This window comes from Formica exsecta, unplaced genomic scaffold (assembly GCF_003651465.1).
Source record: "Formica exsecta isolate Colony F162 unplaced genomic scaffold, ASM365146v1 scaffold1417, whole genome shotgun sequence".
NCBI classification, from domain to species: Eukaryota; Metazoa; Arthropoda; class Insecta; order Hymenoptera; family Formicidae; genus Formica; species Formica exsecta.
In genome coordinates this window covers 61,757-79,706 of record NW_021848746.1, presented here as the reverse complement: position 1 = coordinate 79,706, position 17,950 = coordinate 61,757, and the positions used below count along the sequence as shown (strand labels likewise).

General features: G+C 34.5%; 3 protein-coding genes across 3 annotated transcripts in view; 1 reads left to right on the top strand and 2 right to left on the bottom strand.

Moving 5' to 3' along the window:
• The window catches only part of LOC115246254 (photoreceptor-specific nuclear receptor-like), a 25,551-nt gene extending 23,341 nt beyond the window's left edge, over positions 1-2,210 (bottom strand). Inside the window, exon 1 of the mRNA XM_029824967.1 lies at positions 1,008-2,210. Coding sequence (XP_029680827.1) covers positions 1,008-1,128 — 121 coding nt within the window. The 5' untranslated portion in view covers positions 1,129-2,210. The remainder of the gene's footprint in view (positions 1-1,007) is intronic.
• Positions 2,211-7,177: 4,967 nt separating this feature from the next.
• LOC115246255 (adenylate kinase isoenzyme 1-like) lies at positions 7,178-8,361 on the bottom strand. The gene is made up of 2 exons (XM_029824969.1): positions 8,226-8,361; positions 7,178-7,889 (listed from the first exon to the last, which is right to left on the bottom strand). Exons 1-2 carry the CDS (start codon positions 8,359-8,361, stop codon positions 7,333-7,335), a joined length of 693 nt encoding a protein of 230 aa, XP_029680829.1. The 3' UTR covers positions 7,178-7,332.
• A 743-nt stretch (positions 8,362-9,104) lies between these two features.
• On the top strand, positions 9,105-10,848 carry LOC115246257 (malate dehydrogenase-like). Its single transcript, XM_029824971.1, has 3 exons — positions 9,105-9,506; positions 9,963-10,334; positions 10,549-10,848. The coding sequence occupies exons 1-3, from the start codon at positions 9,105-9,107 to the stop codon at positions 10,846-10,848; spliced, it is 1,074 nt and encodes a 357-aa protein (XP_029680831.1).
• The last annotated feature ends 7,102 nt before the right edge of the window (positions 10,849-17,950 follow it).

The window sequence follows — 17,950 nt, the reverse complement described above, 5'->3', positions numbered from 1 at the left end:
TTATTATTTATATGATACAAATTAATTCGATTATTTAAATTAATAACAAGACATTATTGTCTATTTTATTATAAATAGAACTTTCAGAGGATTTTAATTTAACTTTGAAAAGATATTTAATGTTACCAATAAATTTTTTAAATTGATAAAAAAACATATCTGTGAGTTTGAGACATATTAGTGACAATTTATACTATAGTAAACTAGACAATTTATATAATAAACTAGAAAATATAATAATTACATGGTAAGTTCTTGAGGAAAATATTATATGTATATCAGGAGGGTTAATCAAATGGGCAAAGAATCCCATCTTGCGTTCCGTCGTTAAGGGTAGACGATGCGACGCGACGGACAAAACGCACGCAGATTCACCCTCGCGACGGACTTTTATACGAGTCACAGTCATTGTGGGGTGAGATAAGTGGAAAAAGAGGGTGGCACGTAGGCAACGACATTATGCCATTAGAATAATCAAATCTCGGCTGACCCGGCGCGAACGGGGAAGGAGGAATCGCGCGTTGATGCAAGTTTAAGCATTACATTACGCATTACGACGCGAGAAAAATGTCATGACGGCATTGAATGTAAGATGGTTAATCTCTCACACTCTATTAATCTATAATAAATCCTAATAAAAGGTAAGGTTTAAAAATATCCTTTATTTGCGCATATTCTATCCAGCTGATATAATCTTTTTCTTATATAGTTTTCCAAATTGTTGTTAATAAAATATTCAATATGTGCATAGCTTTATTATTAGCTATTAGAAATTAAAAGCTTGCGCATAATAAAATTGAACTTTTCTTTTTTAATATTTTCCCTAGATTTTTGAGATTTGCGTACCACATAAATCTCAAAAATATATTTAAGGTTTCTAAAAATAATTTGATGAATTGAGGTTTTATGTATGTATCTGTGTGTGTGTGTGTGTGTGTATGTGTGTGTATGTGTGTTGTTTGAATTATTTTTTTTCTTATTTTTAAATTTTCTTCGTATTAACTCACCGTGTCTAATACTCAGCGGACTGGCAGGACTCCGTGGATGATCCGACGTCGTTTCATTCTGCGCTTGTTGGTGCTGATGCTGATGATCTTCGGAGGCCGTGACTGTTGCTGCCCCGTTCATCGTGCCTCCTCGATCATTCGTTATCAAGCCAATATCAAACGCGCTAAAACCGATACACTTTTTTTTTCATATATAGTTAAACGATTTCAATGTAAAATATAAAGCATATGTATGCAAAAATTTAATCATTATTGTTTGCAGCTTATCGAATTTGTTGCAGTCATTCCTCTAAAAAGATATGTAATCTACTTCAGCTTACTTACTAAAGATTTATTTCAAATAAAACAGCAAATAATTACACTATGTAAGATACCATATTTATTTTTTTTGACCCAGAAAATTTATCCCAATTATTCGTTTTTTATTTATATAAAAAAATATCATCAATTGGGTTTAGCTAATAATATTGAGAGATGCAAATAATTTTTCCAAAATAATTATTGTAACAATTAAAAAGTAATCTTTATCATATCCGTGCATTTACAGTAAGAATTTGTTAATTATTTATATTTTTTAAATTTCTTAATTCTTAAAAAATTTTGCATGGTTTTGACATATCATTATCAGAGATAAATCACCTCTCTCTCTCTCTCTCTTTCAAAGTAATTTTTAATATATTCTATGTTCACATACACACACGCACATTCTCTCTCTTTCTCTATCTTTCTCAATAAAGATCATTGCAAACTCTTACCTAAGATAACTCCAGGTTTTAGCGTACCCGCACTGTGGTACGTAAGTCACTTCCCGAGCAATCACTGACTTCTCCACCCTCTCTACGATCACCAAATTTCTTAACTGCTTGTCTCAATTCGATCTATGATCATTTAGTTCTTCAACTCAGTGATCACCACCGATATTAGCGACGCAAAAAGCACCTTGGTAACTTTGAAGAAGCCTGAAAAGGTTCACGATGCGTGATCTAGACCGACACGATTACGACCGACTAAGTACAAGGTAAGAAGATACTTGATAAGAGAAATCGAGCTGATACTGCGTTCGCGCGCTATCAAGATTGACGTTCAGCTTCGATATTGACGCGTAAGCGGAACGATCGTTCGTCGATGTCAGATTGGCGTATGACGTCTGCGGCGTCCCGATCCGGGATCTCGGCGGCGAATCGCCGTTACTCGCGGATGACGTCGGCGTCGTCGTCGTCGTTGTCGTCGTCACCGCCGCCGACGCCGCCGCCGCCGCCGTCGTCGTGGTGCTTGCCGTGCCGTCGGAGGCAGCGGGCGAGCAACGCCCGGCGCCGATTGGTCCAGCGGCACTTTTGAAGGCGGGATCAGGAGCCAACGCCGGAAAAACGACAAAAACGAGGAGCGGGAGGATTTAACCTATAGTCTCCACGTTTGATGCGGCGCTTCGTCGCGACGACGGGCGTCGCGATGACGCGCCTGCGCCGACCCCTTCGGGGTGGGAGATGCCAGGCGTCATCTCCCACCTCGCAACAATCTGGACCAAACTACCCCTACAGAAGGGAGACACTTTCGCGGGGAACGACGACTATCTGAGCATCGTTGCAATTGTTGATCGTTGGCTATACGACGGCGAAGCTCTCTTTGCCGGGTCGCTTCGGCGTCGGTTCGTCTGGATAAAAAGTGACGATACGCTAAATAGCAGGAGGGTCCTTTGATCCATCGTGAATTAATCGAATCTAGCTGGGATTGAGGTTGAATGGAGATGCAAACATTTTAAAGTAGAACTTGATGATTATAATTAATTTTTTTATAGCATTTTAAATAGTTTTTAGACTTTTAAATATTTTATTAAAAAATATAATCTATTTTTGATCTAATATATAACAAGAGAGAAAGAATCCCATTTGATAATTTACTGAAGCAAAAAATTGAGTTATTAGAACATCATATATTTACACATTTTATTTGTAAAATATATCTATAATTAACATTGAAAAAATATAAACTAATTAATATTTTTTAACATATTAACGTGTATATATTTTAACGTATTATATTTGTCAAAAAAATCCAAATTTATATTGTCTAACAATGAATAGCTTCCTCCTTCCCCAAACAATCCAGCAAAGAGAAAATCTCAGGTGATACGATTTTCGTCGTTATCGCCAAAGAATCAACATTCAAAAGGAGTCGTTAACGGAGCGATTAATCGACCGCGATCGAACTTTCGATTCCTGAAGTGATCCCCCGAACAAATCGAGCGAGATCCAGGAAAGTGGGTGCGGGTAATCGGTAACGACCGACGCCGGGCGTCGTTGTGGTGGTTGGCAGTGGGTGAGAGCTCGGCGGCGCCTAAGGGGTTGTTGTCGGGTCGCCGCCATGCTGGATTCCTGCCGTACCCCGATTGCCTTCTGGTAATCGTTGCCAGGGATGCAACAACCCCTTCCTCCCCTACTAAACCGGCGTCGCCACGCCCCGTGGATCGCAGATGGACCAATGATGTCGGGACGTCGCGATGCCGGCGTCCACCAATAGGATTACCCTCTGATACGCTCTTTCGCTTGTCAGTGACTGCTGCGCGTCGCCCCCGAGCCCCCCGGCCTCAATCCCCACGCGCCCCCTTCCCCCCGCGCGAGACTGGATGCCTTTCAATTTCGGGCTCGCGGCCTCATAAACGCAGCCAACCACCCATCCACCCGCGCTGCAGGGATGGCTTGGGGCGACAGGGGATGCAAACACACAACCATCGAGTTACTTGTCGTCGACGTGATGGTGTGCGTGGGTACGCAGACAATCGCAATTCGGGGTACAAAGCCGCGTGGAAAGTCGGGGATGAGTAGCGGGGGTGTGCGCGCGCCCGCGCTCGTTCTGGTACATGGGAATGCGCGTTATGGGACGGCAAGGTGGATTGGGGTGTGTACAGCGGTAGAAACGGTACAGTGACGCCGATCAATCATTTGAATATGTTGTAAGGGAAATGTTTACATTATATAAAGATATGTGTTTACCAAAAACTTAAAATTATATATTCTTTGCATCTCTTTGCATCTGATATAGGCTTATGGCTTAAATATCGTAATACATATATGATACAAACACACAATTAAAAACATGATAAAAATTATTAAATTTTAATTTAATTTTCTAAACTTATAAAATATTCCTGCTTTTTAATTTTAGATATCTCGTCATAAAATATTTGATTTTGAGTTGGATGCAGAATTAATTTTCAATATTACATTTACGTATTATCAGGAAAATATTTAAGCTTTATTCAGTTTATTGTTTCCTTGTCTTAACAATTTCTGTATATTTTTTTTTTGCTCTATTTATTACGATAAATATCCAAGAAATGGAAAATGTAAAAATTGGACATTGTTTCTTAATTTCTTAAAACAAAATATGTCATTTACTTTGTGTGGATTTAATTTGATTTTATATTGGAATTTATGTTACATAAATTTTACCATAGTAAAATTAAAATGTTTACAGATTTTTGCGACATTTTTAAAATAAATTTAAATAGTATAATTCTTATCAAATGATTAAAGTTTTTGAAAATACAATCATTTCAATATGTATACGATCAATTTCTTATCATAGAAACTGAGTATTTGCGAGATATCCATCAAACTCGCGTTTGTCTCGTTTAATGCCACGCTAGAAAGTAGAACGAGCAGCGAAGAGGAAGTTGCTCCCTCGATGAATATCTCAAAGGGGATGCTCCGATCGGTGCGCACATCTCAAGCATCACCCCGCAAATTTACACACCTATGGTTTCTTAGCGCGTCTTTGTGCAATGTTCCTTAGATGAACGTTATTTTCATGCATGTGATAAAGACGGATGTGTGTCGCTCTATATGAGTTCTCAGAAAAAGAACCTTTTTTAGCACAGATACCCACGTAACGCGAGATTATACGCCAAGATTCTGCTGAATAAAAAGATTATGACCTTCGATATAATAACGATATTTAATAGCAAAGGGGCTTCTTTTGCATAGGAAATGATAAAAATGTAATGGTTTTTATAAAAATGTTATATTGGTTTATGTTATATCATATTAGAAGGCTTTTCAGAATATAAACTTGATATAATCGGCATCATTTTTAAACAAATTGGATAGTAAAATTAAATTATAAAAAAATAATGCGATACAAAAATTTCCTGTGACAATAATAATTTTATATAGAAATGTATGTAGATATAAAAATGTATATAGATATAAATATTACATACAGCTTTTGCAAAAATTTTTATAATTTAATTATATTTATGGATATATTATATGAGAGATATAATTTGTCAACGTGTTGATCATTTTGAATAATTCACACTCTCTTATACATATCATATAATGATAATTTATCGGTGGTGAATAAAAACGAACGCGATCTTTTCATTGCTTAGTGTTTAATCCATTGTTACCGTTGTTCACCCTTAGCGTATCCACCTTTGCCCACATTCCGAGTGTTGATATATTGAAACATGTAAATCAGGCTCGACGTTTAAAAATAAATAGATTTCCAGAAATAAATTTTGTGATATCTGACTAATTGATCACGTAGATGATATTAAAGTTATTTTTCTCTTTTTATACTCTGCCTGTTTGTTGTAATATATTTATTGTAATGGTAATTATAATTTCTGTACATACACATATAATGATTATTTTAATATTTATGTAGCATGTGCAAAGCACAATTTTTGTAATTCAAGAGTGTGAAACTCCATCAATTATATTATTATATAATTTTACATGATAATTGACACTGATCAAGTATTGCTAGTTCAACACAACACGTGTCAACGAATAAACTCTAATTGACCGCTTTCACTGTAGACGTGCTCGGAAAATTCTTCAGGACGTTATCGATCGCGTTGCAAATATCTTCGAAAACTTCCGTTCTTAATTTCTTAAAACAAAATATGTCATTTACTTTGTGTGGATTTAATTTGATTTTATATTGGAATTTATGTTACATAAATTTTACCATAGTAAAATTAAAATGTTTACAGATTTTTGCGACATTTTTAAAATAAATTTAAATAGTATAATTCTTATCAAATGATTAAAGTTTTTGAAAATACAATCATTTCAATATGTATACGATCAATTTCTTATCATAGAAACTGAGTATTTGCGAGATATCCATCAAACTCGCGTTTGTCTCGTTTAATGCCACGCTAGAAAGTAGAACGAGCAGCGAAGAGGAAGTTGCTCCCTCGATGAATATCTCAAAGGGGATGCTCCGATCGGTGCGCACATCTCAAGCATCACCCCGCAAATTTACACACCTATGGTTTCTTAGCGCGTCTTTGTGCAATGTTCCTTAGATGAACGTTATTTTCATGCATGTGATAAAGACGGATGTGTGTCGCTCTATATGAGTTCTCAGAAAAAGAACCTTTTTTAGCACAGATACCCACGTAACGCGAGATTATACGCCAAGATTCTGCTGAATAAAAAGATTATGACCTTCGATATAATAACGATATTTAATAGCAAAGGGGCTTCTTTTGCATAGGAAATGATAAAAATGTAATGGTTTTTATAAAAATGTTATATTGGTTTATGTTATATCATATTAGAAGGCTTTTCAGAATATAAACTTGATATAATCGGCATCATTTTTAAACAAATTGGATAGTAAAATTAAATTATAAAAAAATAATGCGATACAAAAATTTCCTGTGACAATAATAATTTTATATAGAAATGTATGTAGATATAAAAATGTATATAGATATAAATATTACATACAGCTTTTGCAAAAATTTTTATAATTTAATTATATTTATGGATATATTATATGAGAGATATAATTTGTCAACGTGTTGATCATTTTGAATAATTCACACTCTCTTATACATATCATATAATGATAATTTATCGGTGGTGAATAAAAACGAACGCGATCTTTTCATTGCTTAGTGTTTAATCCATTGTTACCGTTGTTCACCCTTAGCGTATCCACCTTTGCCCACATTCCGAGTGTTGATATATTGAAACATGTAAATCAGGCTCGACGTTTAAAAATAAATAGATTTCCAGAAATAAATTTTGTGATATCTGACTAATTGATCACGTAGATGATATTAAAGTTATTTTTCTCTTTTTATACTCTGCCTGTTTGTTGTAATATATTTATTGTAATGGTAATTATAATTTCTGTACATACACATATAATGATTATTTTAATATTTATGTAGCATGTGCAAAGCACAATTTTTGTAATTCAAGAGTGTGAAACTCCATCAATTATATTATTATATAATTTTACATGATAATTGACACTGATCAAGTATTGCTAGTTCAACACAACACGTGTCAACGAATAAACTCTAATTGACCGCTTTCACTGTAGACGTGCTCGGAAAATTCTTCAGGACGTTATCGATCGCGTTGCAAATATCTTCGAAAACTTCCGTTTCGTCGTTCTCGCCGTTGATGATCACCAGTTGTTTTTTGTAATACCTAAGGACGGGTTTGATCATTTTGTCGTAGTCTTTGATTCGCTGCAAATTTTCATCGAAGCTACGGCTCTGTCGCTGGGTGGCGGTGATGGCTCTGGCTAAGATCCTATCCATCAGCAGCGAATCCCTGACGTACAGGTACAGGACGAGATCCGGCGGCCGGATATGCACGTTGAAATGCTTACACTGTGCTTTCTCCCGGGGAAATCCACTCAGCAAAAAACCCCGCGACGTATTCAAGCTGCTCAGCATCCTTGCTTTGATGAGCTCCACCATGACATCTGCGGGAACTAGTTTACCGTCAGATATCAGATAGGCCAGAATAGCGCCTCTCTGTGAACCGGTAGCTACTTCGTTGCGCAGCAATTCTCTGGTTATAATAGTGCAAAAACCGTAATGCTCTGCTACTCGTGTACACTGTGTTGCTGCAGGGGAAGAGAGAGAAATTGTTCCTAAATTATATTATTTTTTAATCTAATCAAGCAATAAAAATGCATTATTAATTTGTTAATATTTATTTTATGCTAATATATGTATGAAAATATTATATAATATACAATTATCATCATAATATACAATGGTTTAGTTAAAATTATAGTACAGTATATTCTATAAGTTTGGCGAACTCTTTTTTTCTGTTGTATAATATCTTTAATAACTAGGAGAATTTATCAATGACCGCAAAAAACAGATTGATTTTACTAATTGATAATTTTAAAGTATCTATTTTTTAATATCGTAAATGTGAAAAGTCAACGAACATTTTCCTGCTCCTGGACCTCCAATCAAGAAAATAATCGGCAATTTTGATTCCTTAATCGTTGAAACATCGAGCTCGTCGCTTCTTGGAATCAAAGCACTCAAAGGATCGACGGGCCTTACACAGTTGAGACCCATTTTTACAAATATTATTGTAATAATAATTAAAATATAATATTATTAAAAATAATATTATGCTCTATTTTATATGTAAGCGAAATTATACAAATAGCAAAGTTTGTACTTTCAACACGACATATTAAGAATCTTGAAGTTGAAGCTCTCTAAATATGTAATACGTAATGCTAGAAAAGTATCGATTTCTCTCTCTAAATAATCGTGAACATAGGAGCAATATGATATTACGGAAAAATCTATAGTAAATTCATAGTTTTTGACGGCTTTTATAATTATGCTTATTCAAAATTTTGTTATCATTTAGAATATAATTTTACTATACAATGATTACGCATTTACTATACGGCGACTTGTATTACGGTTAAAGTAATCATCCACATTTTCGATCGTTGGTAATTTGCTTCACTCTCAGGAAGAAAATATGTGGTAGTGATTATTTAGTTTTTTATTTATTATAAATATGTTTTTTATTTTACTTTGATATTATTTATTTTTATTCTATGAAAATTTTGTATAAAATGCAATTAATTTTTTTTTCCTAATTTATTTTATATGAAAAAAATATTAACTTATTTTAATTTCATTTTTGATACTTCACAATTATGTTTTTTACTTGATATATACTAATAATATTAAGAACAATAATTTATTAAGAAAATAAATATTTTTTGTGCGATATATATACGTATGTGTTATACATTTTACAGTAGAAATTTTCGTCGATCTTTTCATCAAGTCACAAAATGTACAATGCCATCAGGCTGATTCGCAAATCTCTTCAGAAAATCGAACAGCGGAGATGTATGACTTTTAATCGTACGAAGAATGAGCATCCCATGAAAGAACGCGAGGAATTAAAGTACATTCGAAGATGTCGAGTTGCTATCGTCGGTCTTGGCGGAGTCGGCAAGTCCTTGGCACACTTGTTGAAGACATATCCAGGTGGTCTTACCGAGCTTCGACTTTGCAATCGAAGCGATCCAGAGGGAATCGTAGAAGAGCTAAATCATATACCTACAAGATTGCCAGTTCGAGGATTTAAGGGTATAGATAGGCTGCCCTTGGGCTTACAAAACGCCGATTTAGTCATCGTGACTGCAGGAGTGGCCAGAAGACCTGGCATGCAAAGAAGGCAACTGTTCACGGTAATTATAACGATATTTTAATCTATTATATTTTATACATATTTTTTTGTTATAATAAATATTTTGAAATTTATGTTAATTTTTTTTTGAATTTATTACTATACTTATCATTATATAGAAGACACCATATGAATAGGGGGGGGGGGGGAAGTACGTGATGCTAGAGTGCAATTTTTTTCTACAAATAAAACTGAAAAAATTATTTTCCCTTATTTTTTCATTTAGTCTATATTTAATCGTTTATGTAATAAAGAATTGTAAAATGTCACTGTTGTACAAAATAATTTTATTTTGACTTGAAGTTTTCCTTTTGAAATATAATGACAGTGTGAGAATTACTGTTATATATATTATTATTAATCTCTTTATTAGATTAATTAAAATATTAGACTTAATTTAACATGTAACCTTCCACGAAGACTTTTTATTCACGTATACTTACATCAATCGCTATAGGAAAATGCTGCAATCTGCAGAGATATAATCAATATCTGCGCAGACAGATGTCCTGATGCTCTGATAGCCATAGTAACGAATCCTTTGGACTCGATGGTGCCAGTTGCGGCGGCAGTCTTAAAGAAACGCGGGGTTTATCGGCCTGAAAAGCTCTTTGGCGTCTGTCAGATCGACCAGATGCGAGCGGGACGTTTCTACGCGGAGGCCATTGGACAGGAACCGAGAAAGACTTACGTTCCTGTCGTGGGTGGTCACGCGGAGAACACTACAGTTCCTTTATTTTCTAAAGCGAGACCGAATGTTCCTTTGACGGAGGAGGAAACCAGAACTTTGATCCAGCTTGTACGAAATGCTGGAAAAAAGGTCGTTCAAGTAAGAGATAAAATTATTTTATAAATAAATTTTAAAAAATTTGTTTTTGTTATATATAAATATATATTTTTTTACCGTGTACATAATTAACAATAATAAAATTTAATGTTATATGTTTAGTATGTGATCAGATTTAAAATAAGGCTTTTTTTTTACAGAATAAGATTTATTGAATCGACATACAACTATTCAGATATGTATGTTGCTCACTTAGGCAAAGAAGGGGGCAGGCGGGTCTACGTATTCAATGGCATCAGCGACGTTGAACTTCGTTCATAAATTATGCCGTGCCATTCATCACGAGCCGCATGTGATCCTTTCCGCTTATGTAGAGTCAACGGTGACTAGCGCGCGTTTTTTCTCCAACGAATTGCTACTCGGACCACGTGGCATTCACAGGAATCTCGGATACGGTACAGTCACAAAGTTCGAACAAGATCTAATTGACGAAGCAGTGATAGTCCTTCAGCGAGATATTGCATTGGCCGATGATTTCATCAAGAAGAATGTATAAAGTGATTTATAAAAATGAAGCTACTTCATTACTGAACAGATAGATAAATATATTTTTAATATATAGATATAATCTTTGGATATGCTTAAGTTTGATGCGATTTTCAACTTATTTATCTTTTTTAGTACTTTTCTATGATTTGTACATTTATTAAAGTTAATAGTATTACATATTTTTAATAATGTATAAAATGAAATTTAAATCATTACAAAGTACACGTGTAACATCCTTTTTTTACTTGTAAATACCCTTATACACACAGAATAGTCATAATTTCAATATCTATAATATAAATATTTATAATCCAATAGGTGTCCTCAATTAATTTTTAGTAAATAAAATAGTAAAAAGATAAATACAGGATTAGCTACAAAATAACTTTTTTTTATTAAATAAAAAACGTTATTTAATGTTGCAAATCTAAGATTCGATGAAGTATATTTACATTATTTAACTGATATATTAAGAACAATACATATATATGAGAACTTATTGATATTAAATTTCATTTCTAAATGTTAGATAATATTTAGATATATTATTTTACGATTTGTGAATTCTAAAATTCACTATTTCATAAAATATTATGGCAAATATTTAGAATGTTATTATACGTGTAAATATTGCAATTATCTTCAATTACTACAGTTGCACCATGCCGCGTTAGAAATTGCGAGATATGCAACTAACGAGATAATCGACTAATCAGAATTGGAATAAAAATCAACATGCTAGTATTATGTTATCGTGACAAAAAGTTGCATAGTTGCTGCAAGGCTTCCGCAGTCTAGGTCATAACTCGTAACAATACGTCGTCATTGTAAAATATGAACCGGATTCTGGATCAGGCCGTAATTTTCCAAATAATACAGGTCTCGGTTCATAGGTCGAATGCATCGATCCGGAAGGGCTGATATTATCTCCTGAAACGGAAATTGTATATGTGCGCATTTCGCCGTCCGCGAAAGGTTTTGCCAATTTCGTCGTATTCCCGATGACGCAATGACGTAATTTATTTGTCACCCGGGGCAACACTCGGTACAGAAATAAAAAGTAAAAGTGAAAGCTTTATAGCCCTCGTAGCCCTTGAACCAAAGATTATACATCAGAAATTGTTATATCGACTTAATTATTAAAAAACATTAACACTGATATTGAAAAACATTAACACTGAATGTTTTTCCACTAATAATTATCAAAATTTAACCATTATTAAAACAATTGTAAAAAACACTAAAATCCTTGCGAGTTAATGTATTGCAATTTAAATTATGCTTTTATTTTTTTTTGCAATAAAAAAGATGATATTACAATTTACTTTTAAAAAGAGTAGGTAAACAAAAATAAAAATAAAAATGTATTATTTTTTTTTCTTACAAGCTCTACTTTGTCATAAATATATTCTATCAGTAATCTATCAGTAATCTAATAATAAGTTGAAAATAATAAGTTAAAAAAAATATAAATGTGCTGGATAATTTTTTCTTGAGTTGGAAACACTCTCTTAAAAAAAGAAAACGTGCAGGGTTGTATCCTCCTTGAAAAGGAAAATAATTCTGCTTTATCAAGCAAAGTATAACTTTAATGTGCTACGTTTGATTGCCGCTTGTTAATTAGCGGTCGCAATATATCGTAGAGTGAAATATTTTAAATATATTTGTTAGAGGAAATTAGCGTTATTTTGACACAAACTAGATTACGACGTTAGATCACGATTAAAAAGCATTTACAGACACAGCGGATTGCGAAGAGTGACGTATGACTCGACCGCTGCCTCGTTAAAAGCGCGGAATTACAAGCTGGAATTATGCGTAAATCTGTCCGCGCGCGCGCGTGTGATCTGGCTGTCTTTAAATATCGGCGCCAGTGGCACTCGACTGCACAATTCACCGGGCAAGTCGCAGCAAGTTTCTGAATCTGAATCTTTACGAGGGATTTGCGAATTAATAATAGATCCTGTGAAGAAAGAAAGGAGGGATAAGAGGGAGGGAGCTCCAATTTATGCGTTTACGATCGCGTTTCTCTCCACATTATTCTAATATCAATTTATTTCATTTAAATCGATTACATTTGATCGTGCATTAATAATTCTTTAAAAAAAATCATCTTTTTATATTTATTATAAAAGGATTAATCCGTTTAAATAAGCTCTATCTATTTTGTTCCGTAATAATTTTTGCATCATAAAAAGTTCTTTTTATTTATATTTAAGAAAGTATTGTTTCGTAAATTTCTTGTTTATTTACTATTTTATATTAAATTATTTTGGTGATTATAAAATCATTTCTTCATATAGAGCAAAATTAATTTCGCAAGAACAAAGTAATCTCGTATTACTATATATATTGATGTAGTATGTTTAATTGTGCATTAACTTTCTAAATAGTTTTTTTCATATTAATTTAGACGAACGATTTATCTCAATTGAAAGAGTCGTAGATATCCAGAATTCCTCAAACGTTCGGATAATTCAAAATACAATCTCAACAAATTCCTGTTTTCTAAATTGCCTAATTAAGATAGATGACATTAGAATGCGGAGGGAAATTTCTCATTTTGTCGATAGAATCATAAGCGTATCCTTTGCGCAGGTGATGATAAGAGAACAGGTTCAGTAGCGGTATTTAAGAGGCTAGAAAGGGAGGAACTTGGCGATAGCACGTTAATCACGGTGGTATCGTCGCATTAGCGATAACGCGAAATTATCACGAGGCATGATTCTCATGAATCAAGCCTCGACGAGTAACCGTCGGTTTTATTGAGAAGCAATCGCTGGTTTCGGGTCGCGGAAAAAGCGTTATTAAACGAACAAATCGTGGAAGGGAAAATCCCATTTTGCAAAATGGTAATATTAAATAGAGATTATATAATACATCGCGACGTTTAACGAAGCGACGTTCAACGTCACGTAGATCGCAATTATAAATTCCCACGCAGCTTATCGCTGCATTTCCGCGCGGCGGAAACTTTACGTGTTATCAAGACCTTATTCTGCCATAATCAATGATCAGAATGAAGATAAATTGTCAAGCGAGTCGAGGTTTAGTTTGGAATCCCTCGGATACGATCTCAATCTAGCGCACTATCTAGCTTTTATTAAATTTATGCGTTTATGTGTTAACTTTATAGTTATTCCGCTCGTTAATCCGCGCGTTTGCAAAATGCTCATCGTTTATTGCCAGCATACATATGTAAACGCAAGTTTAGTGAAGCAAGTAGAGAGATATATGTTACTACTAATTTTTCTTTATTTAGCTTCCAGATAGGGAACGTTAATTAGCTGACTTGTTTATTGTACCTTCTGCGATTTATATATTGTGTTAATGTACGCATTAATGACATTTTTTTTCGCATTAAAGTTGTACTGTATTATTTGCACCATAATCTTTAGCAATATTCGCATTGCAACACCGTCTAATGTACAAACTGAGTTTGTACATTACTAGACTTGTGAGAATGTCGTAGATATGGGTGCAACTAGGACTGGGAGTTGAGAACTCAGCGCTAATGGCAAGTAAATTTTTTCAGAAATGGCCGATTACAAGACACTCTTTGCCGTTGATTTATGACATCATTATTTTATGCTGAAAGAAAGTATTGTTTCGTAAATTTCTTGTTTATTTACTATTTTATATTAAATTATTTTGGTGATTATAAAATCATTTCTTCATATAGAGCAAAATTAATTTCGCAAGAACAAAGTAATCTCGTATTACTATATATATTGATGTAGTATGTTTAATTGTGCATTAACTTTCTAAATAGTTTTTTCATATTAATTTAGACGAACGATTTATCTCAATTGAAAGAGTCGTAGATATCCAGAATTCCTCAAACGTTCGGATAATTCAAAATACAATCTCAACAAATTCCTGTTTTCTAAATTGCCTAATTAAGATAGATGACATTAGAATGCGGAGGGAAATTTCTCATTTTGTCGATAGAATCATAAGCGTATCCTTTGCGCAGGTGATGATAAGAGAACAGGTTCAGTAGCGGTATTTAAGAGGCTAGAAAGGGAGGAACTTGCAAGTTAAACGTTAATCACGGTGGTATCGTCGCATTAGCGATAACGCGAAATTATCACGAGGCATGATTCTCATGAATCAAGCCTCGACGAGTAACCGTCGGTTTTATTGAGAAGCAATCGCTGGTTTCGGGTCGCGGAAAAAGCGTTATTAAACGAACAAATCGTGGAAGGGAAAATCCCATTTTGCAAAATGGTAATATTAAATAGAGATTATATAATACATCGCGACGTTTAACGAAGCGACGTTCAACGTCACGTAGATCGCAATTATAAATTCCCACGCAGCTTATCGCTGCATTTCCGCGCGGCGGAAACTTTACGTGTTATCAAGACCTTATTCTGCCATAATCAATGATCAGAATGAAGATAAATTGTCAAGCGAGTCGAGGTTTAGTTTGGAATCCCTCGGATACGATCTCAATCTAGCGCACTATCTAGCTTTTATTAAATTTATGCGTTTATGTGTTAACTTTATAGTTATTCCGCTCGTTAATCCGCGCGTTTGCAAAATGCTCATCGTTTATTGCCAGCATACATATGTAAACGCAAGTTTAGTGAAGCAAGTAGAGAGATATATGTTACTACTAATTTTTCTTTATTTAGCTTCCAGATAGGGAACGTTAATTAGCTGACTTGTTTATTGTACCTTCTGCGATTTATATATTGTGTTAATGTACGCATTAATGACATTTTTTTTCGCATTAAAGTTGTACTGTATTATTTGCACCATAATCTTTAGCAATATTCGCATTGCAACACCGTCTAATGTACAAACTGAGTTTGTACATTACTAGACTTGTGAGAATGTCGTAGATATGGGTGCAACTAGGACTGGGAGTTGAGAACTCAGCGCTAATGGCAAGTAAATTTTTTCAGAAATGGCCGATTACAAGACACTCTTTGCCGTTGATTTATAACATCATTATTTTATGCTGATTTACAAGGAAATGAATCTGAGCGATATAGTCCGTAATCGCGCAGTGCGCATTTCTCGCAGTATTTAAAAAGCCATCTATAACATGCCACACCTAAGGGGTTAATCGGTACGTGATTGCGAAATTTTCGCGTTTCTGCAGTTAATAATGGCTGTAATAATGGTTGCAAAAATTTCGCTCTTCCCATCAATTACGCAACAGAATACACGGACGCACAGATCAGCGCCTAATATTAAACCGTTGCTCATTGCGCGGTGGTGAAGCGGATTTTGCCGATAAGTTATGCACGTACCAGATGCCATTAACGCGAATGAATTGCGCGTTTATTTCCGCACGTTAATAAATAACAGTCTCCTTGGGAATCTCGGAAAAAAAAATTGGAGCGTTGCATGCCGGGCCGATATAATATTTCTCAAAGTTGCACAATGCGAGTTCGAAGAGACACGATCGTCTCTGCCGAGACAGACAAACGACGACATTGATCGCGGTGTTTTATCGGGTATAATTAATAAAGCAAACGGTACGATTTTACGCATAAAATACGAATTCCTTCCTCAAAATAATTTACTCGCAGAATTGAAGCGTTATTCATTCGTAAGCTAATATATTTGCAACGCATCGAATCGATCGAAGCTCGCGTTTGCAAAGCGATAGCTTATGCTTGTAGGCACGTCGTTCAATGCTCTTAAACCATCGATCGTTATCGCCTGAATCGAGTAATTATGACGCAACATTAATGATCGTGATGAATGGTGTCATCAAGTCAATGACACTGCGAGTGGTGCCGGCAAAAAAGCAGGTAGCTATACGAGTCGAATGTAATTAGCTCCACTTGCCACGCTATAATCATCATATTACATCAAAATATTGCGTGGTATTTGAATCGTATGTCGCGGAAAGATCTGATAGATATTTAAATCTTGTTAATTATCGTCATTATGCTAAGATGACTATAATAAAGTAACTTAAACGGAGGCTTTATCATAATCGTTACTGTATGCTAATAAAATTACTTACACCAATTTTTTCTCCCTGATTACATTTTCTTAATCACAGTGTTCTTAAACATTTTTTTTAAATGCATATTATACACACACATACATTTTTATATTTTAGTGCAATTAATATACAAATATCTTTTTAAATATATAATTTTTTAATTTAAAGTAACATAAAACGTATTTACATTATTTTATAAAGAAGTAAAAACGTTTGTAAAATACACTGTAAAATAGTTAGTCAGCTCTTTCAGCATTATTTTTATCACGATATTTCGAATGACTTAAAATATTGAATATTGATTTTGTGTGAGAAAATGTCTTGCATCTATTTGCATTTTGACGATGGGTCTTTCCAAAACGATGAGTCCCGTCGTTCCGCGGAAGGATAAATTATCGTATGAAAATTATTTCTTGTACTTTGACAGTGTGATCGAGAGGATGACTCGATATATTTATTTATACCTCGCGTGAGCGAACGTAGCGGAGGCTGATGAACGACGATGATATAAGATGCACTCCGGACGCACTCCTTACTCTAGGAACGCAGCAATTTAGTGATATCAGCCGACGGGCCGGTGTGGCTAATTCTATCTACGTAGCGCCCCACTCGATAATTTGCTCGGGCAAACTTATTAGATCGCCACCGGGCTGGCCGCTAATTACAGACTGTTCATACGGACGCATCTAGGCTGCAAACGAGATGTTAAGTTACTCTGGCGAAAGTCGACCGGCTTATCAATGTCAGCTGCTGTCATCGCTTCTCTCTAAAACCGCTTAAAGTACTAGGTTTCTCGATTAATTACGATATCTCCCTTCCCATACATACACAGCACTCTTGAATTTAAATATAATTTAGAAACTGATTTATCGATGTAAATCAGTGCTTTCCAACATTGCATTTTAAGAAACATGTCAAAAAGGATAACAAGTTGATAGTAAATAATATATAAACAAATGCATTTGTGTAAAAAGAGAACTTTCTCTCGATTTATTTTTTAAAATAAATAATCTAAAGAGAGCAAGTCAATAGCCGATCACATATCGTATTATAATGTTTCGCGGCAACAATTTGACGTACAATCGGTTGCATCTTCTCCTTTTGCTCTCTCAAGAAAATACAATATATATATATATAT

Bases quoted from the DNA above. Each gene is read 5' to 3' on its own strand.
- LOC115246255 (XM_029824969.1), bottom strand. From the start codon at position 8,361: ATGGGTCTCAACTGTGTAAGGCCCGTCGATCCTTTGAGTGCTTTGATT. The intron at 7,890-8,225 runs GTTCGTTGACTT...CTTCCCCTGCAG, and splicing joins AGGTCCAGGAGCAGGAAAAT to CAACACAGTGTACACGAGTA.
- LOC115246257 (XM_029824971.1), top strand. From the start codon at position 9,105: ATGTACAATGCCATCAGGCTGATTCGCAAATCTCTTCAGAAAATCGAA. The intron at 9,507-9,962 runs GTAATTATAACG...CAATCGCTATAG, and splicing joins AAAGAAGGCAACTGTTCACG to GAAAATGCTGCAATCTGCAG. The intron at 10,335-10,548 runs GTAAGAGATAAA...TTGCTCACTTAG, and splicing joins CTGGAAAAAAGGTCGTTCAA to GCAAAGAAGGGGGCAGGCGG.